The 21,378-nt window shown below is 43.8% G+C and overlaps 1 protein-coding gene across 3 annotated transcripts; it reads left to right on the top strand.

Annotated features, from left to right (window-relative positions):
* Positions 1–5,655: 5,655 nt before the first annotated feature.
* On the top strand, positions 5,656–20,240 carry LOC121546839 (transcription factor EC-like). Of its 3 annotated transcripts, none has more exons than XM_041858083.2 (8): positions 5,656–5,729; positions 10,994–11,245; positions 11,797–11,898; positions 14,045–14,168; positions 15,705–15,761; positions 15,993–16,068; positions 16,993–17,140; positions 18,851–20,240. In XM_041858083.2, the coding sequence occupies exons 1-8, from the start codon at positions 5,673–5,675 to the stop codon at positions 19,334–19,336; spliced, it is 1,302 nt and encodes a 433-aa protein (XP_041714017.2). In that variant the 5' UTR covers positions 5,656–5,672; the 3' UTR covers positions 19,337–20,240. The 3 variants fall into 3 exon arrangements, with proteins under 3 accessions (XP_041714017.2, XP_041714019.2, XP_041714020.2); XM_041858085.2 differs by lacking the exon at positions 5,656–5,729 and adding an exon at positions 10,196–10,518 and having other exon boundaries at positions 10,979–11,245; positions 14,045–14,087; XM_041858086.2 differs by lacking the exon at positions 5,656–5,729 and adding an exon at positions 10,196–10,518 and having other exon boundaries at positions 10,979–11,245.
* Positions 20,241–21,378: the final 1,138 nt, after the last annotated feature.

Below are 21,378 nucleotides of genomic sequence, written 5' to 3'. Positions count from 1 at the left end.
TCGCACCAAGCCTACGGTGCGCTTCGCCAGCCCGACCCGGCCTGTTCCTGCTCCTCGCACCAAGCCTATGGTGCGCGTCGCCAGCCCGGCCCGGCCTGTTCCTGCTCCACGCACCAAGCCTACGGTGCGCTTCGCCACTCCGGCCCGGCCTGTTCCTGCTCCTCGCACCAAGCCTACGGTGCGCTTCGCCAGCCCGGCCCGGCCTGTTCCTGCTCCTCGCACCAAGCCTACGGTGTGCGTCGCCAGCCCGGCCCGGCCTGTTCCTGCTCCTCGCACCAAGCCTACGGTGTGCGTCGCCAGCCCGGCCCGGCCTGTTCCTGCTCCACGCACCAAGCCTACGGTGCGCGTCGCCAGCCCGGCCCGGCCTGTTCCTGCTCCTCGCACCAAGCCTACGGTGCGCGTCGCCAGCCCGGCCCGGCCTGTTCCTGCCACTCGCACCAAGCCAGGGGTGCGAGTCGTCAGCCCGGTAAGGCCCGTTCCTGCTCCACGCACCAAGCCAGGGGTGCGAGTCGTCAGCCCGGTCCGGCCCGTTCCTGTTCCACGCACCAAGCCAGGGGTGCGCATCGTCAGCCCGGTCCGGCACGTTCCTGCTCCACGCACCAAGCCAGGGGTGCGCATCGTCAGCCCGGTACGGCCCGTTCCGGCTCCACGCACCAAGCCAGGGGTGCGCATCGTCAGCCCGGTCCGGCCCGTAGCTGCTCCACGCACCAAGCCAGGGGTGCGCATCGTCAGCCCGGTCCGGCCCGTCCCTGCTCCACGCACCAGGCCAGGGGTGTGCGTCGTCAGTCCGCCACAACCCGTGCCTGGGTCACCGGTGCCTGGTCAGGTACCGGTCAGCTGCTCCACACCGGAGCTGAAGCAATCCGCTTCTACGATGTCCAGTCCAGCTCCAGCCAGCGGGGCCAGACCGGACCAGGGGCGCCATGGGTGGATGGTTGACGGGTGGTGGTCAAGCCCGGAGCTGGAACCGCCTCCGAGGAGGAATGCCCACCCAGCCCTCCCCTGTTTGGTTCAGGTTAAGGCGCGGTCGCAGTCCGCGCCTTTGGGGGGGGTACTGTCACACCCTGGCTCTGGGGACTCTATATGTTGAGCCAGGGTGTGTAGATTCATTGTGTTTGTGTGCTGTGTTTGAGTGTCTAGTTGTTCTATGTCTATGTTGGCCAGAGTGGTTCCCAATCAGAGGCAACGAGTGTCAGCTGTTGCTGGTTGTCTCTGATTGGGAGCCATATTTAGACAGGCTGTGTTCCCACAGGTGTTGTGGGATCTTGTTCCTTTCGGGTTGTTCCTAGTTAGGTTCGTCCTTCGGATGTCACGTATCGTTTGTTGTTTTGGTTCGCTGTTCGTGTTATCATTCGATTAATAAACATGTTCGTTCATCACGCTGCGCCTTGGTCTACTCACTCTAGCGATCGTGACAGTTTAAAGGCACAGTCAACTTAGTGTATGTAAACTTCTGACCCACTGGAATTGGGATACAGTGAATTATAAGTGAAATAATCTGTCTGTAAACAATTGTTGGAAAAATTACTTGTGTCATGCACAAAGTAGATGTCCTAACCGACTTGCCAAAACTATAGTTTGTTAACAAGAAATGTGTGGAGTGTTTGAAAAACGAGTTTTAATGACTCCAACCTAAGTGTATGTAAACTTCCGACTTCAACTGTATGTACAGTATGTGTGTCTGTGTGTGTCTGTGTCTGTGTGTGTGTGTGTGTGTGTGTGTGTGTGTGTGTGTGTGTGTGTGTGTGTGTGTGTGTGTGTGTGTGTGTGTGTGTGTGTGTGTGTGTGTGTGTGGATGGTACTGTTAGTTAGGCACAGGGTCATTCAGTGTTTGATGATCTCTTTAGCCTATGGATGATTTAAACAGAAACTGAAAGATATGCGTTAGACAAACAGATTGCCACTAATTAGCTAATTATAGGGTTACTATCTAGAATAAAAAATCTATGCCCTTAAAATGCTATAAGTCATGTTCATACTGATTAGAGATGAAATTATATTCCTAATTCACTCATATCAGAGTTTACAATATCTATTGCATGCTGTCAGATGATTTTTTATGCTTTACAGTAGATATTTTGATTGGTACGGACAAGCAAGTCTTCATTAAAACCAATCAACAATATATCCATCTATACAGTACACATCTCTCTATTCCCCATACACCGTAGGCTACTGTACATATTGTAAAGAAAGGAACGACATTATCATTTTTTTTTTACAAATACAAGGTCATCATTTCCAGTACAGGCGCATACCACCCCTTTACCAACATCAAGCTCAAGGTAACAGTTAGGCACACATATAACACTGACGTTAAAATGGCTGTAATATTTAATTTATATATGAATCATTAAAGTGAGGTGCAGCGGCTATTATGCATTCCTTTTCTAGCAGGATAAAACAGCCCTTAGATGTGGGAGCAGGACTTTGAAGTCTTGTCTCAGAAGCAGGCCAACTCTTACAGGAAGTGCCTTGCTCATGTTTTAAATATACCTGCTGTGGTGTGTGGGACTAACAAAGGTGAGCATTCTGGATGGGCCCCAAGATGAATGGAAAATGGCCAGCCAGGAATTTCAGCATTGGGGAAAATAGAGGTCATACAAAGATACTGGTGCGCGCACACACACACACACACACAGAGAGCTGAACAAGCACTTGTCTGAGAACTCCAACTTCCTTCCCAGTTGAGAACTTCCTGTCCACTAAACGCAGAACAAAATTCTACTAAAACATTGGCTAATGTGTCATATGAATTTGACTGCTGATTTGCTCAGATAATTAAAACTGTCAGTCAACACTAATGGTATCAGCTTAAGGATTTCCAACAATAATAAAATCATGAACCAGTCAGGCCCAGAGACGTGTGTTTACTAGGTCACAAACAAGCCTCTCACCCAAAAAATTATAATCACAACAATATGCATCTTTACGACACTGCGAGACATGGCTTTAATTGAGCATTTAAGTGTCAAGTTAAGCGTGCACTCCAAAGAACGTGCTTGCTATCTGCTTTTGAAATGTAATCATTATAATGCTATTCAACCCTTATTGCATTCACTGTACTTAAATTCAGCTCTGATACGTTTACTTAACTGTGTCTAAAGTTATTAGGGCGTTCAATCATCACAAGTATTGATAAGACTGACATTGACTGTAGTAGTGACAATTAAGCAATAGTGACAGACACAATACAATGTTTTTGCAGAATATTTGGCAGAGAAAGCGTTAAAAAAAATACTATCAGTCTCATTCCTCCAATGCTTCTGCTGAAATGTGGTTCCCTAATGGAAGAATCCATTTCCCAGACTAGGTGTTTGTTGGCTTGGACATTTCGCTGATTGTTTTCACATTATCTGATGCTACAGGGTCAAGAGGTTGAGTTACACAAGCTTCCACTTTGCTGTTCTCAGTATTTCTGGTACAGATAGGTTCAGGTAAGCACAATGCCTTCTGAATGACCTGCCAACGGCTTCCATAGTAAACTCTCTCAGGCTGTGTCCGTGGGTTAGAACAGTGACCTGTCCTCTGTCTGTGTGTGTGTGTGTCTTGGAGGCCCAGTGAGACCTGTGTGTTTGTGTGTTTGTGTGTGTGTGTGTGTGTGTGTGTGTGTTTGTGTGTGTAGTAAAGGGATTGCTGGGGAAGTGAGTGTCAGTAAGATAAACTAGGGGGAATGTGCTAATCAGAGCTGAAAGGGTTTAAGGCAGGAAAGTGTGGCAAGTCGGAGGCAGGAACACAGAACTATCCCCCCTGCCTGTTTCAGACCAACTGCCATCTGTATTTCTGCCACCGTCAGGCCTTTTCCTAACCAATGTTAGGGTTTGCAATGAGTGCTTGGCTCAAGCACGCCCCCACACACTTAAAGGAAGTGGACCTGCTCTCCAAAAAGCTGATGTGTCATACCTTCCTTTCCTTTCCTGGGACGACATACAGTGGGGAGAACAAGTATTTGATACACTGCCGATTTTGCAGGTTTTCCTACTTACAAAGCATGTAGAGGTCTTTAATTTGTATCATAGGTACACTTCAACTGTGAGAGATGGAATCTAAAACAAAAATCCAGAAAATCACATTGTATGATTTTTAAGTAATTAATTTGCATTTTATTGCATGACATAAGTATTTGATCACCTACTAACCAGTAAGAATTCCGGCTCTCACAGACATGTTCGTTTTTCTTTAAGAAGCCCTCCTGTTCTCCACTCATTACCTGTATTAACTGCACCTGTTTGAACTTGTTACCTGTATAAAAGACACCTGTCCACACACTCAATCAAACAGACTCCAACCTCTCCACAATGGCCAAGACCAGAGAGCTGTGTAAGGACATCAGGGATAAAATTGTAGACCTGCACAAGGCTGGGATGGGCTACAGGACAATAGGCAAGCAGCTTGGTGAGAAGGCAACAACTGTTGGCGCAATTATTAGAAAATGGAAGAAGTTCAAGATGACGGTCAATCACCCTCGGTCTGGGGCTCCATGCAAGATCTCACCTCGTGGGGCATCAATGATCATGAGGAAGGTGAGGGATCAGCCCAGAACTACACGGCAGGACCTGGTCAATGACCTGAAGAGAGCTGGGACCACAGTCTCAAAGAAAACCATTAGTAACACACTACGCCGTCATGGATTAAAATCCTGCAGCGCACGCAAGATCCCCCTGCTCAAGCCAGCGCATGTCCAGGCCCGTCTGAAGTTTGCCAATGACCATCTGGATGATCCAGAGGAGGAATGGGAAAAGGTAATGTGGTCTGATGAGACAAAAATAGAGCTTTTTGGTCTAAACTCCACTCGCCGTGTTTGGAGGAAGAAGAAGGATGAGTACAACCCCAAGAACACCATCCCAACCGTGAAGCATTGAGGTGGAAACATTATTCTTTGGGGATGCTTTTCTGCAAAGGGGACAGGACGACTGCACCGTATTGAGGGGAGGATGGATGGGGCCATGTATCGCAAGATCTTGGCCAACAACCTCCTTCCCTCAGTAAGAGCATTGAAGATGGGTCGTGGCTGGGTCTTCCAGCATGACAACGACCCGAAACACACAGCCAGGGCAACTAAGAAGTGGCTCCGTAAGAAGCATCTTAAGTTCCTGGAGTGGCCTAGCCAGTCTCCAGACCTGAACCGAATAGAAAATCTTTGGAGGGAGCTGAAAGTCCGTATTGCCCAGCGACAGCCCCGAAACCTGAAGGATCTGGAGAAGGTCTGTATGCAGGAGTGGGCCAAAATCCCTGCTGCAGTGTGTGCAAACCTGGTCAAGACCTACAGGAAACGTATGATCTCTGTATTTGCAAACAAAGGTTTCTGTACCAAATATTAAGTTCTGCTTTTCTGATGTATCAAATACTTACGTCATGCAATAAAATGCAAATTAATTACTTAAAAATCATACAATGTGATTTTCTGGATTTTTTAGATTCCGTCTCTCACAGTTGAAGTGTACCTATGATAAAAATTACAGACCTCTACATGCTTTGTAAGTAGGAAAACCTGCAAAATCGGCAGTGTATCAAATACTTGTTCTCCCCACTGTATGTTAGTTTCAGCAAAGCTCAGGAAGCGCACATGGCAGCTCCTCTCTTCTTCTCCTTTTTCTGTTTCTGGGATCCTGACAGGCAGACAGTACGGTAGCGCTTCTTCTTCTGTTGCCTGAGTCGTCACTCTCGGAGCCATGAGTCGATCCTGTGTGGTCAAAGTGATTACTCTGACGGAGATCCAGATACTGCCGGTAGGAGACATCAGAAGGCAAAGGAGAGGGGGAAAGAGGGGGATAAATAGGGAAAGAGAGAGAGAGGAAGGAAAAGGGGGGAGAGGGTCTCTGCAGTCTCACCCAGGATACTGTATGTATATGGAGGTACTCTCAGATCTTGTGCTTGGATACAAGTGAAAGTGCATCGTTTGGTTGATGGGGTGTGCATGTATGGTGGGGTACTGTAATGGCATTTTCTGTGTGACCTATATAATACTCACTTACTACTTACACACATACACACACACAGTTCCAAAGAGCATGATCTTAAAGACTGACAATGGCAATTCTACTCCGTATGGAATTATCTCTCCTCCCTCTATACAATCTCAGATGTGTGGTCACAGCTATTAACTGGTTAGCTGGCTCAGCATATCCACAGGAACCATGTCTGAGAACATATCTGTCGTGTTCCATATCGGTCTGTATTTATTTCTGTATTTACACCACAGAAAGAGCATTACTGCACAGCATTACTGTAGTAGTATTACTTCACAATACTTCATGCTTTTTAAGTAGGTCATTATAACACTAAAGGTTGGGATTCATAGTGGAAATGAATCCAACAGTTGTGAGGTTGTAAGGTTATGTCCAGAATTGCCAAAACTTGTCCAAGTGAAATAATAACCCAGTGTTTCATAATCCCTATTTTTCTGAAGTGAAACAAGAACTTGGGTAAGATTGAAACTGAGTTAAACAACAACTGGCCATCTAGAATAGTGAATAGTAGCTACCTGGGAGTGAGCTCTGTGACATACAAAGGTCATCAAAGACCATAGATCACTGTGCTGCGGCATGGCTTCACTGTCTGACTTCAAGGAGAAAGTACATACCGAGGTAAATCAGTGCAACTTTGTCACAATTTAAAGTAGATTTGAGTATGGATATTATGTCTAGTTTGTAGAGTACTTTTGTATGTTAAAAACATCAATTAACTTAATTTGACATTTTAAAGCGGATATTAGGTTCTTAGTTACTTTTGCACTGTTTTACTTGATGTTGTTAGAATGTGAATGGTTTTACCAAGTTTCGTCTTGAAAATGACTTTATCCCAACTTTTTATGACCATCTTTGTCATAAAAGCTCATTTAATGGAATGCCTGAATCGGTCCATACATTTCTAGTATTTTCTTGTTGACTTTGACGTACTGCGCATCCCATTTATCTCTCATTTATCATAACCGACAGAAAATGTCATAAACATAATGCACTTTCTTTATCAGTGCCATCACAGCTATGTTGTGTGAAATAATGTGGTATGTTATACATCAGAGTAGGAGACAGACTGTAAGAGCCAGTCCCATAGTGATCCATGGATCAGATCAGTGAATTGTCTCGCTCTTCTCTGCCTGTGAGACATTCCTCATTTTAGTGGCTTAAGCAGTGAAAACAAGGTTATGAAGAGGACACAGCTGCCGTCCTAATAGGAATCAAAGCTAATAGCTCTCATGGATGTTCTCCCCACCAGCCATTAGAAAAACTAACGAAACAACAACAAATTTATGCTCTGATTCAATCATAAGCCAACTGCACTGGGAGTACAAAATATGTCTGCCAGTGTCTGTTAGAAGATGTATATGCTAGTGGAATGATATGGACAGCATTCAACTACGTATTTTGTACAATGGGACAGAATAATGGCATGGGTCGAGTGCACAAACAAACATGACTTTGGGTCATTTTGACATAAGAGAAAATAATTATAAGTGATATCCTCCTTTCATCACGATCAGAGCCATATAGAGTTGGGCCAATGCGGTTTCTTCTTAAGTGATAATGCCTGAGAAGCCGGTGTTTGGAGGATATACTGGCTTCGAGGGCATTATCACTTTTATACAACAGGTTACCAACATATTCAAATAATGATTGACATATTTTCATAAAAAAACGTTATTTTTATTAATTTATTAATACTATTTCATCCTTCCATGAGATATAGTCCCGATACAAATCTAAGCTTACTACCCAAGCCGGCTGGTTGTTCGTTCTATCGGTTCGGTTGCCAGAGACGTGACCCAGTCGTTAAGTATTTTTGTTCTGTATCTATGGACGCGACCCAGTCGTTCTTTCAAAATATTCCATTGCCACACTGGCTGGCAACGTTCTTGTCCCTTGCTTGCTAGCTAGCCAACTATGGCTAACTTAGTCACGTCAAACAGTGCAACCAGAATAACAACAAAGTAGCTGCATTTGCGTTTGTTGAAGCTATTTTCTAGTGAAATTTATTTGGATACATCCATAACAATTAGTTATAATGTGCAATTTTGCCTGGCATAGAAAATGTGCTCTCTCGTCAGGACACTGTTGTTCAGAGGAGCTAACCAACAACACAGCTAACACAATCACTTCAAACTGAAGCTGGAAAGACTACAAATAGACCTGTTTTCTATTTACATTTCTTTGTATATATCCATAAAAATGATGCCAGCTGATTCATGATTTCGACTGGCTGAGAAAAGCTGTCTGCCTGTCTGTCTCGTCCTGACTCCTGACACGTTCATTACTATGGGACAGCTGGAGATCGAATTTCAATATTGAAACAATGTTGCAAATGTCAAAGAGACAGGCAGCAAGGTTTATACAAATCTCCGCTGTTGAAAACCAAATGATAGTCTTAAAGAAATGGGAGATAATGTCTAGATGCTTTTTATAGTGGAGATCAAGTTTATAAATTGCCTGGCTGGGCTGATGAGACAGTGGATTGTGCAGTGAGATGGAACAGAGTAAATAGGCATTTCAACGTCATAGCTTTAGCCGGTGGTAACTTCTTGAAGAGACCAGCTGGAATGCGATTTTAACCAATCAGCATCCAGGATTAGACCCACCTGTTGTATAAATTAAATGCATTTACATGACACTTCAACATTCTATGGCAGCCATGTTAGCTCCCCATTAACATTATCTGGGGAATATTTAAACAATGCTATGTAAATGTCTAGAATTAGAACAATATTCACAATTCGAACTCTTTAAATATATGGCTCTGATCACGACAATCCACTGAATGACAGAAGGGACGTCACAATCAGTTCCAGCAAGTGGAATAGAATCTCTTCCATTTTCAAGAGTGTGAAAGTAATTTACAAACATCTACATCGCCGATCCTCCAGTCAGATATCGTACTCTGTGCCTAGTGAACTGCAGTGTGTCGTGTCTTCAGGCACAGTCCTGTCATTGTCGTGCCGCGCATTAGTGACAGAAGATACATTACTTGGTGGAATCTAATTAGAGGTCTTATAACAGCTTAATAGGCGTGTCTCCTGCTGCATGTACAGTAGAGAGAAGGACAACTGCTATCTATCTCTTCAGACAACAAGCTGAGTGTAGTACGCTGGCAGTCTTTCCATCCTCTGTGGAAAAATGTTGATTGAGTAACAAATGGCATCTTGTTTAGCCCTTAGCTGCCAGCGATGAGACTTGGTCTCGCTCTTCATTGGTGACAAGTTCAGTATTGTCGTGGGTGAGTCCATTGTGAGCAGGGCCAGTCTTCTATGTGAGCTATGTGGACGACAGACGACAGCACTGGTTTTGACCAAAAATGCTGATTCTATACTAACGTTATGTGTAAAGTGTGCATCTGTGTCTGTGGCACTCAGGTGCTTCTGGTACTTTTGTTTGAATATTTTTTTTTTTACAACATCAAGATGTTGTTACTAGTATTGGAGTAAAGGGGAGCAAGTGGTTACAGATGTCTGCTGTGGTCTGGAGCAAAAAAATTATAATTCTGAACGTCCCTGTATGATGACAAGGATTACAACTTTACAACTGTTGTACAGACCTGAATTGACCTGAGTTGCTTCGTCTCTGTATTGATTAAACGAGGAATGATTTAAAAAAAAAAGCCAGAAGCTACTGCTAAAAGGAGACAAACATTTACTGGCAGGAGTTCAACCTGCATGGCAAATGGTTTACGGTAAAGACAATTCTCATGGGAATTCACGGATAGTAGAAAATAAAACCTTAACCCAATGCATCCAGTTAACTTAATAATCAATCAAACAATTCTTCCCGAAATACTTAAACAACCGTAAACTAAAAAAAAATCGACTACAATGATTCCCTGTATAGCCCTAGACAACAGAGTCAAATATGTTTAGACAAGAGGATAAAAATAGGGTCACGATAGCTACAGTACTAAACATTTGCACCCAGAATAGTCCATCTCGGGTTATTCTTAGAGTAATTGACATTAAACAATGAACGGCCAAAGGAGGGGTCATGGTAGAAATGGCCGTCCAAAGTTATTTAAAAAAGAAGAACAAGAAAGAACCAACTGTACTAGAATCAACTACTAGACCCCCCAAAGGAGATTGTAGAGAGTCCGGGACAGGGGTGGATCGTGATTGGCCGATAACTCCCAAACAGAAACAGGGCGGTCCCGTTGAATTAGTCGAGATATAGGCAAAAGCCATAGGCAGATATCCTGTTGGGATCAAACCCGGGGGTAATCTGATGAGTCTCTGTTTGAAGTGATGTCTAAGGGATAGCCCGGCTTCTCGCCTAATTAGCAAATTTAGTGCAGAGCCTTGAGAAGTTTATAAAGACACTGGCTGAGGACAGGAGGGGACAGTCCTCAACATATCAACTCACCAGGATAGCCACCGGATAGCAGCCGCTTAACCACAATCTTACTGCTTCTTTGAGGTGCACTATAACTAGCAGACCAGACCAGACCTGAAGACAGTTGTTCTCTCTCTGACTGATGAGAATGCCACACTTAAGTGACTGTAGTTACTACAAGATGCGAAACGGAGCCCGAGTTTCCAATGTAAGGATTCATGTTTACATAGCAACAGTATACATACTCCAATGAAGTCGACTTGGAGACATAATTGGTTTAGTAAGTTGGTTGTAGTTGTATGGTGTGTGTTTACATTTAGGACATAGACATTTGAAGGATACGATACTACGTTGGGACATCTACTAATGCTTTACTTACTGTTACAACTTTTTACACTTGCGATATATCATCTTTTCCTGACTGTCTAAAGTTTGATTGGTCCGTGATTTGCTTGAGAAGTCAAGAGGATATGTCTTGTATTCAGGGATAAAACATGATTAAGAACAATTTGACGAAACAGCTTCAACATGACTCATGACTTGCTACACTATCAGTGCTCTCTCTGAGACTGCACTGAGCAGTGACTTTTATTTTGTATGTCTGAACTCTGTTATCTGAGACTGCATAGTAACCGTTGCCTGTTGTGTTACCCAATAACTGATCTTAGGTCTGTATGGAACAGGTCCAGAGCCACCTGGAGGGCTCCAAGTTCCACCTGCACCAGGCCCAGAGTCAGCAGGTCAAGCAGTACCTTACGCTGGGTTCCAAGATGGCCGGGGTACAGGGGGGCCACCCTCACCCCACTGGGCAGGGAGGGCAGCTCCTGGGCACCGTTCCAGTGATGAGGAACGGCCACATGGCCCCCCTCAGCGACGGCAGCACCCCCAGCAGCCCTGTTACACTGCTGACCCTGGCATGCAACCACGACAGCGAGGTGAGTGAGCGTTTTCATTGATCTTTTCAACACCAGTATGTGTTCATCTAGGTACCTTTGATTCAATCAATCCCACTCTTTGTTTGTTTTATCTCAATGTCTTTGATTAGTAGGTCCTTACAGTGCCAAAAATAGTTATGTGATTTAATAACACAATGCAGGTTTGATTACAGAGTCCTACATCTCTTTTACACGAGATACATGCTGTGTAAACAAGTCAGGTATCTCTAGTGACCTGGCCATTTTCTCTAAAATGCTCATCAATAACTTCAGATAATCTCTGTTAAGGAGGAAACTAGTTTGATAACAAACATTTTGTTCCCACCATGGCTGATCTCTTCCAGCATGGTGGTGAAAACATTACTGTTATTGGATTAGGATCCTAACTGTCTCTCCCTCCGAATGATAGGCTTAATAAATAAATGTTACATTGAATTACAGTGAGAGCATTTGCTCACCTAGCATTATTATTACCTGTTGTTGGATACATAAAGTATTTGAATTGAACTGAGGCTGATACCAGCGGGTACAATATGACTGTTTTCTTTTAGTTTCCAATGGATGAAGTTATTGATGACTTGATTAGCCTGGAGTCCGGGTTCAATGATGGGGGCTTGGATTGTATGGAGCCCAGCATCATAATGCAAAACAATGTAAGTATGAATAATCATATTAACTATTATATCAATCGCAAATGTCAAGGGAAAAACACTATTATTTGAATTGCAAAACTAAGGGTAAAAACAGAAGAAACGCAACCATGCTATCGACATGCAGGTGTTTCTGTCTATTGATTCTTGCTGACATGATTCCTTGATCCAGATGTGATTCCCAGAAGATCCTTGATCTTCTTGACACTCATGAAGAGCAGATATTGGGTAGTTAAGTTCAGCTTTAATGTTAAGTTGCTTAACTAACTTCTTTAAAGGACATAAAAGGGAGATGTGAGAACTACTTCCTCTGCCAAACATTAACTTTCAGGCTTGACTTGCTTGGGAAAAAAGGAGCTGGCTTTGTGTGAGGTCAGATTAAGTCCACCGCTGAGTCAAAGTTCATTTCACCAGGGTTGAGGCTTAAAGCATTTCTCACATTTCTCAAGCTGCCGAACAATACAGATTAATCCGCAAGTGATGTCATTACACGTAACTACACGGTAATTGATGACAGTGTGAGAATAATGTGTTAATTAGTATAAACACTAAGTCTGTGATTCTTCTTTTTTGCTGAAAACCCTACATGGTCACTGGTCACTACCAGGGAGTTTGGGAATGGTAGTTAGGAAGTCAGAGGGAGAAAGGCGAGACTAAGCTAGATATCTGCTACGACAAAAAAGATCTTATTCAGACTAGGCATTCCATTAGAAAGAAAATGCATGGATGGCAGCAGAGACAAGTGCTCCCAGTGCAAATTATGTCGGGTGTGGAATTCTAAAACTTTGAGCCGATGCTCGGACAAAGACTCATTTGAGTAGCGATTATAGCCACACCTGAACCCACCACAGAGGTATGTGGTACTAAAAGAGAATGTGTCCCCACAGCATTTCAAGAGAGAGGCATTGAGGAGAGGCCAACCAGACAGAGAGATAGATAGAGATAAAGAAAGAGAGAAATCGAGAGAGAGAGAGAGCAAGGGAAGCAGGCAGGCATGCACACAAACATAGAAACAGAGAGAGAGATAGGGTGACACAGAAAAGCGGAGGGGTGTGTGTGTATGAAAGACAAGACGGGGGAGGGGGGTGTAGAGAGTGAAGATGAGAGCGACAGGAAAAAAAGGGAGAGGAGGAGAGATTTAGAGTGAGGCAGTGAGGCATTGGATTGGGTTAATGCCTACACTCCCGATGGGCTTGTTCCGAAATGATAGCGTGCTTAAATGGATCAATTCATTCTAATTAGTCATACAGTACGATGCATCACGTCGTTTTGTCATGTCAACATATCCCAGGAACACAGATAGGAACGGATTGAAGTGATTACGATGTGAGCAGTCGGGGGACTGTTGCAATCTTTCATTTTGTACCCCCCCCAGCACCCCCTCTGTTTGAGATAATGAGAGAGAGAAAGCTAGAAAGCTACAGGCAAAGCAATGTCTGCAGTTCCTTCTTTTTCTCCCACTCCCTCCTTCCTTCCTCCCATAACTTGACCTCTATTCTTATCCCTGTCTGTACTACTCTGGGAACTGAATTTCACACATACACAGTGACAAATTGTCTTTACATAACTTGTGGCATCTATGCTGGCTTTTGTAGGATTCCCAGAAATACACATCTCCCTAAGATTAGACATGCATACAGCGTGGGTCAGAAGCCCATATCTCCCTCTGCATTCTAACAGAGTCACTAAAAGAGACCGTAGTTATCCCGCTTGATCTGAAAATATATGCCTATTTTCTCACAGTAGACAAGCGGCGTAGAAAAACAGTTTGGTCTCTGTTTGGGCGGGTTATGACCCGGCTTTCATCCAGTGGGGTGCTATTTTGAACACACAGACGCCTCTGTGTTCTGGGGCCCTTCCAAGATGAGTAGCCATAGTGGCCCCTGATAATGGTACTATTAGGCTAGTAGACAGGGGCACAGAGCAAGGCCGTACCCCCAGAGAAGGACCTGAGAGGGCCTTAGGGGGGCTTAGGGGACCCAGACAGGGCTGTGGTCAGGCAGGGCCCCTGGTGGGGAGACATGGAGACTTGAGGTCCCTGAGTCTGAATGATGTGTTGGTTGGTCTGAATGAAATGTTCTCTCTGTGTCTGTGTGTCTGTGTTCAACCATTCCCTGACATCTCCCTCCTCTCCTTCTCTCCTCTCCAGGTGCTTAGCAGCAGCATGCTGGACATCTATGGGGGTGAACCAGGTATGACTACAGCCCCTCATGGCCGAATGAAACCCACCTCATGCCCCACTAAGCTCAGTACTGTAAAAAGGGAAGTCACAGGTACGAACACACATCATAGTGCTGAAGATGATCAATATAATCAATGCATGATCACATTCAAATATTTCAAGAGGATAGAAGTGTGAAACTCAACCACATACTGTAGCATAAAAATACAACACTCTAGGTAACACATTCCTGATAAGACTAAATCATGTCGGTACTGGCATCTCATTATTTATATGAATGAATACGTCTTGCATTTTTTAAGGTGCCCGACAACAGGAAATGAGAAAGAGTAATCCATTTAGTCATTTTTCTTCTTTGCCTGACTAAAATGAAGACAAAATGCTATGTAGGCAGCCTGTCCTAAATGTCCTTTCACAAGTCATAAATCTGGTGACAGGATTAACCAAAACCGAGCCCTCCAGTCTAATAAGGTGTCCAACAGTCTATTACTGACCAATGGGAGACTGCAGTAGAGGTCTAGAGGTCTATAGATTAGCAAGCCCTCTTCTTTAGCTCTGATGTGTACATCATTAATCCTATACAAACGATTCAATTTATAACTAAATAAACTCATCAATATCTGTATCCTTAGATTATGTTTGTCTGCTCTCAGCTGATTGCCATGGTGTATTCTGTACAGCATCTATAACTTGTCAGTCACTTTGTATAATGGAGGACGTGCAGATTCAACATGGATTTGTTTGGATAAGTTAAGGATAGCTTCTATAGGGTGCATGTGTAGTAGCATGAGTTCACTGTCTAGCCATATCAAGTCCAATGAAGAAGGAAGCTGAAGGAAAACAGGACAAATGTGTTTACATGTAGTAAATCGATTTTTCCCTTAAATGTGTAGTGTTTGAGTTACAGTTGTATCACTCACATACCTAATTATCAATGGCCTCTATTCATAGTCTATCGAAGCATTATGTATTATTTTGTGTCCTAGTGCCCAACACAAAGGACCTCTGAGAAATATTTTATGAATGTCACGCATCAAGTAAAGCTACCGTAATTGATTTAGGAAATAGAAAAGATGCCTCAAGAACTCTTCACTCCGACGAGAAAATAAGTGAATTACTATATTTTTCATGTAAGTGTGCGGTTGGACAACGGGCAGTTACACAGAGTTCTAAATGACCTTATTGAATCAACAGAGACGAATTGAGAAATCCAATCACAGGTTCTAATTATATCATTTGGGAGAAATGTGAATGTGAATATGAATGCTATAGCATGCCTTTCCCCTCATGGGTAGATCAGCAAATTTGTTAAGCGGACTTAATTGCCAGGCTGAGTGCCTTAAAAGAGGACACAGATGTTTCACAATGAACCAAAGAGAAGAGATGCTGCTATGTATGCGGGCTGGGAGCGAGCGGGATAAATCGAGCCCTTTCACTGTGTGTGAGTGTGTGTGTGTGGAAGGTTCAGGCTCTGTTTCTGTGGTGGCAAACACTGCAAAGATGATCTCCACTCTCAGTCTGCCACCCCAGAAATATCCAGGCCAGAACTGTGTATCGACTGACTGGAGCCTCTTTGATTGTCTGTGTGCGTTTCTAATCAGGCTGTATTCTTCTTTGTGTTTCCCAGAACATGAAACGAGAGGGATGGCCAAAGAACGACAGAAGAAAGACAACCACAACTTGAGTAAGAGCCACCCTAACCAATACAGAGTACCTTCAGAAATATTGTGTGGGGCACTAGAGTAACTAAATTCTCTCTCTCTCTCTCTCTCTCTCTCTCTCTCTCTCTCTCTCTCTCTCTCTCTCTCTCTCTCTCTCTCTCTCTCTCTCTCTCTCTCTCTCTCTCTCTCTCTCTATCCCTCTCTCCCTCTCTCCCTCCCTCTCTCTATCTCTCTCTCTCTCTCTCTCTCTCTAGTTGAAAGAAGAAGAAGATACAACATCAACTACAGAATCAAAGAACTTGGAACAATGATACCAAAGTCCAATGACCCGTAAGTGATCTAGCGCTTGTTACACTTTTCTCAGTGTTTATTATGTTTAAAACATCAGTTTAGCTGACTCAATATTGCAAAGCAACTCCCCGTGATCAAGTCTACTGTCGTGAAAAAACGCACAAATGTCTGGCTGCTGTTAAGCATATCAAATACTAAGCACAGCCTGCTAAATGTTGTTCATTGAATTCAAATTAATACTCAAGAGCACATTTCGCTCCTATCTCAAGGGTGTCCTTGAGTAGATATTGTAGTCTTCACGCTCTGCAAGGTAGTGAGTCTGTGTCCTCCTTGGGCTCTCAACAGTAGACTACAGCTTAGAGCTCAATGATGAAGATTGGGGTCAAACGCAAAGAGGGCCACCACCCATTTGAATCAAAGTTTGAGCACAATTGGCCCACTAAGATGGAATACGGAAGCCGGAATTGGAATCCGACTGGCCCAACCGCAATTGAACTTTTGATAGAATTTAAATGGAAGGTTACCGCTGTCGCCGTGCCATTAAGACAAGATAAAGAAGATTATTAGCTGTGGAGCAGACCAACGTCTTATTCCAAAGAAAGGTGCATTTTACAACTGCTTCCTCCTTTTAAAAAGTAATGGTATCAGGGAATGGGGCCTGCACTCTTGGCTTCTTCCAAAGTCACATTTTTCCCCCCTCTTCCGATACCTATTTTTACTTGAGGATTAATTTTACCATACAAGGGGTTCCAGAATGGACTTTCTGCAAACGTACTTATACTTAACTATTCTATTAAAATTCCCATTCAAAGGCTGGATGTAATGTCCGAATATGAATAATTGGCCATGTAAATCACCATTTCTTATTCATATATAAAAAATGGGTCCCTGCGTAAGTTTTTGTACAGAACATTCCGCTGAGGCGGTGAATAAAAGGTTATCTTTTACGTCCCTCTGCCATAGTGATATGCGCTGGAACAAAGGCACCATTCTCAAGGCGTCGGTGGAGTACATCAAGTGGCTGCAGAAGGAGCAGCAGCACGCCAGAGAGCTGGAGAACAGGCAGAAGAAGATGGAGCAGGCTAACAGGAGACTACTGCTCAGGATCCAGGTATGGACTATTGAGAGAGAAAGACAGACACCCTCAAAACTCGGCCCCTTACCACTACAGATCCCCAACCCAGCGACTTCCCCATCCTTAACACCATGCCAATGCGCACCATCACGGCCCCAGCCAGCTCAGTGCTCTCTACCTACCTAACCCCCATACCCTTACACCCCCTCTCCCTGACAGAGACTATTGATGTTTGTCAAGCAGTTCCCCATCACCTCTCTTCTCTTCCACCTCTCCAAGCCAAAGTAATTACCTGATTAATAAATAGAGTGACAGACTCTGGTTCCCTCCGTCTGGAAGGAGAGGAGGAATCAGGTCAGAATTAGATTATGAGTCCTAATAATGCCCAGATACATGCCTCTCTCCCCCCACTTTCCCTTGCCCTGAAATGATGTATTAAACGGGGCGACTGGGTATTGACATGGCAGCAGAGCAGAGCCAAGTAGACAGTGGAGAAGTCCTCAGCCACTGAGACGTTGCAATTAACCACCAAATTAATCAGCACATTCACGGCTCTGGCTCTTACGCTGAACTCATAGTCAAGCTAACTTCTCAATGACACAGTGTCATCCTTAAGGATGCCGAGACCAACAAGACACATAAAACACAAAATGAGACAAAAAGAGACATGCCGTGGAGAGAGCTAACAAAAGCATTTAATAGAGCGCTAGCTTCACAGTGTTAGCCAAATAAGCGCTGATTACAGTTGATAACACACTGTAGGGAGAAAGACAGCATCAACACCAAGCATCACCCACAGAAACAACACAGCTAATCTTACTTAAATACACTGTTGGAATCCTACAGAAAGAGAGATGTTGAAAGTGAGAGAAATAGATGCTTATAACTTTGCATCACGTAATGTGGGAACAATGGGCGGCGCACAATTGATCCAGCGTCGTCCAAGGTAGGGGAGGGTTTGGCCGGCAGGGATGTGGGTTCGTTTCCCACGGGGGGCCAGTATGAAAAAAAACGCAAAAAAACCATGTATGCATTCACTAACTGTAAGTCGCTCTGGATAAGAGCGTCTGCTAAATGACTAAAATGTAAATGTAAATGTAACAACGATGCTACTAACATGCATCGCATTCCTCTAAACTCTTTTAATCCCCCCATGTTTTTTTATTTGAGCTAAACGACATGCTAGGTTAACCATTATCAAGGTAGATTGACACAAGACTATTATCGATATTGGTAATGCTCGTAGAGCGTCCATGGGGACACGTGAACCATATTGCTGACCTGCTGGTAGCTGATTGATGAGGTTTTGACATTGGCTCCTCCTGTCATGTTTATAACACAAACCCCTGAGGGCCCTGGCTGCTTCCTGAGAGGGGGGTCTGGAGAGGTGGGGTAGACGAAATGGATTGGCCTCCACTACATTAGAGTGCTATTTAAAGTCAATCCATTATCATCTACAAGACTATGAAAGATGTGTGCGTGTGTGTCTGGGAGGAAGGGGTGTGTGTGTGTGTGTGTAATGTGTATGCATCCATCCGTGTGTGTGTGTGTGTGTGTGTGTGTGTGTGTGTGTGTGTGTGTGTGTGTGTGTGTGTGTTGTATAAGGTTTGCCAACTCGTACCGAGCTCATTCTGAGAAAGGTCATCTCCTTCATTAAGTCTTCTTCTTCAACACTGTTTCCATTCATATGTACTGTATTTGAGAAGAACAGTGTCCTGATCCTTGGTCCTTTTCTGTGTGTTTCAGGAGTTGGAGATCCAGGCCCGTGCTCACGGCCTCCCCAGCATGGCCACAGCCCTGGGTACTGTAGAGCTCTCCTCCCACCTCCTCAAACAACAACAACAACAACAACAACAACAGCAGCAGCACCAGCCCTTGGCTCCCCAGTCACAGCAGGGTCCCCAGCCACCCCTGTACCAGGAAGAGCTGAACGGGGAGTACCTCCAGAGGACCTCCATGCCAGCCATGACCCCTGGGGGGGTCACTGGGGTTACAGACCAGGGTCAGGGGGTGGTTGACGGCTCCACCACCTTCTCCGACCCGCTGTCTCACTTCACAGACTTCTTCAGCGCCACGCTCAAAGAGGAGCAACGGCTGGACGAGATCCTCATGGATAACCCGCTCTCGCCATTCGGCACCGACCCGCTTCTCTCCGCCGGCTCGCCTGACGCATCCAAGGACTCCAGCCACAGGAGCAGCTTCAGCTCGGACGATGGCGACGACGACCTATGATCCCTGACCCCTCCGCGACCCCACGGTGACCCTGTGTCAAAGGACATACAGCAGTTGGTCACCCTCACAAAGTGGTGCAGGGATTTGCTCCAGCCCAGAACCAACAACACATCTGATTCCACTGATCAGCTCGAATCATTGAGAGCTTGATTAATGGGCTCAGAAGTGTTAGTGCTTGGCCATAGCAGAAGCCTGCACACCCTATGGCTCTCCAGGACCAGGGTTAGTTACCACTGGCACTCCCGCTTTTTAAAAACTTTGGTCGAGAGTGCATACAGCACCTCTGCCTCGTGGACAGAACCAGACTCATGAGAAAAAGGGAGATAGACAATCGGTCCATACTGATCCTATAATACTGTTCCACAGTGCATTGAATACTGAGGTTGTTGTACACCACTTTAAACTATACAGACTACTTCAATGTACCTGTACCATGTCTTTGCAATATGCCAAAAGAGGACAGTGTCCCTTTCAGAGGTGTAATACTACAGTTATGGTATAAAAGGACTTTAAACCATTGAGGTTCACTGATAGGCCCTATCTAGAGCTAGTTACTGGTGGTTCCTCTTCCAAACAGAAATTAAAATGGAACAGTGATACTAGCCGAAAAAGTCTAACACATCCTTCGTTTGTCTTTAAATTTATTTTTACAAAATGTTTTATGTATTTATATGTGTTTTAATCCAAGTATTCCTAAAAAAACATGACATTTCCTAACATGCTCTCTTTTTTATTCTTAGTGGGGGTGGGGAAATATAATAAAACCCTTTTTTTAATAAATCAGACATGGGAGTCTTGTCATTATAATCACACATGCGTACCACATACCCAACACAAAAGCTCTGGTGTTTAATTTGTAATATTGCGCCATACTCTATCATAAATAATTACGATAAAATAAAATAAATGATGGAGAGACCTGTTCACTTTCATTCTTCTCCTATCCAACAGGAGCAGTTCAGTTATGAACCAGGAAGAGTGACAGAAAGGTTGATTATCACAAAGTCAGAGGAGCCTAGCCCTATGAGGCTAAACTGATGAATGAAGGTCCATACAGGGGAGCTGTGTCTGAACAGAGGTGAGCGTGTGGGTAAAATGAGGGTTTCACCCAGTGTGACCGACAGTAAATGAGTGACAGCGAGAAGACGGAGAGAATTGGAAAATGAGGAGTGATGTGATCCAGTTAAGGGCTCTTAATGACAGGGAAAAGGCTGAATTAAAGTAGAGTATAGAGTAGGCTTTAAAAAACGTGTTTGTTAAAAGTTATCTGAAGAAGCTAGATGTCTGGTTTTAAAGAATATACTGTCCACATTGAGAATAAAAATAGTTGCTTAAAATAAAATTTTACTCATAAAAGTTTAGTCAGACTTGTTTTGGATACATATAATGCTGAAATCTTTATAATAAATATTTTATTAGTTGATATTTTCTAATCATGTTAAAGTTATGCATTAATAATACAACAAACAGTCCAGAGTTTAAAAAATAACATTTCAATGCGTTTCAGTGGATACCCTGTGTTCCTCATCAAAGCTCTTCTAAATTAATGTTTTAGAATGTTATTAGCTTATATGTTTCTCCCATGGTGAAATCAAAAGATTCCTGCTTGCATCTCCTCTATAGCTACAAAATAAAATGGAACCACCAATCATTATGAAATATAGACAGCCCAACTACAAAGCGATGAGTGATGTTTACGGGTAATTGGCCAACGCAATTATGGAAGGTAAATATGGATTTTCATTATGGAGAAAACATGGAGGGTCTCGGAGAACTTTGCGTGACTAAAATTACTTTTCCAAAGGCACAATTTACATTTTGATGTCTATATGATTCTCTCCAGATACTCTCCTATTGCGAAAAATATAAAATACATAATTTGGATACAAAAGCTTATCATTATGTGACTAAAATAATCAACACATTTCATCAAGAGAATGCATTTCAACCCTGTCCAGTTTCCTTGCTACATCAGAGACAATATTGAACAAAGTTCAGGGTTTCTACTCAAGGGCTTCAAACAGTGATGTGGCCTGAGGCAA

This window comes from Coregonus clupeaformis, unplaced genomic scaffold (genome assembly GCF_020615455.1).
Source record: "Coregonus clupeaformis isolate EN_2021a unplaced genomic scaffold, ASM2061545v1 scaf0227, whole genome shotgun sequence".
NCBI classification, from domain to species: Eukaryota; Metazoa; Chordata; class Actinopteri; order Salmoniformes; family Salmonidae; genus Coregonus; species Coregonus clupeaformis.
Note: the sequence above shows the minus strand (reverse complement) of the source record. Positions and strands in the feature narration are given on the sequence as shown.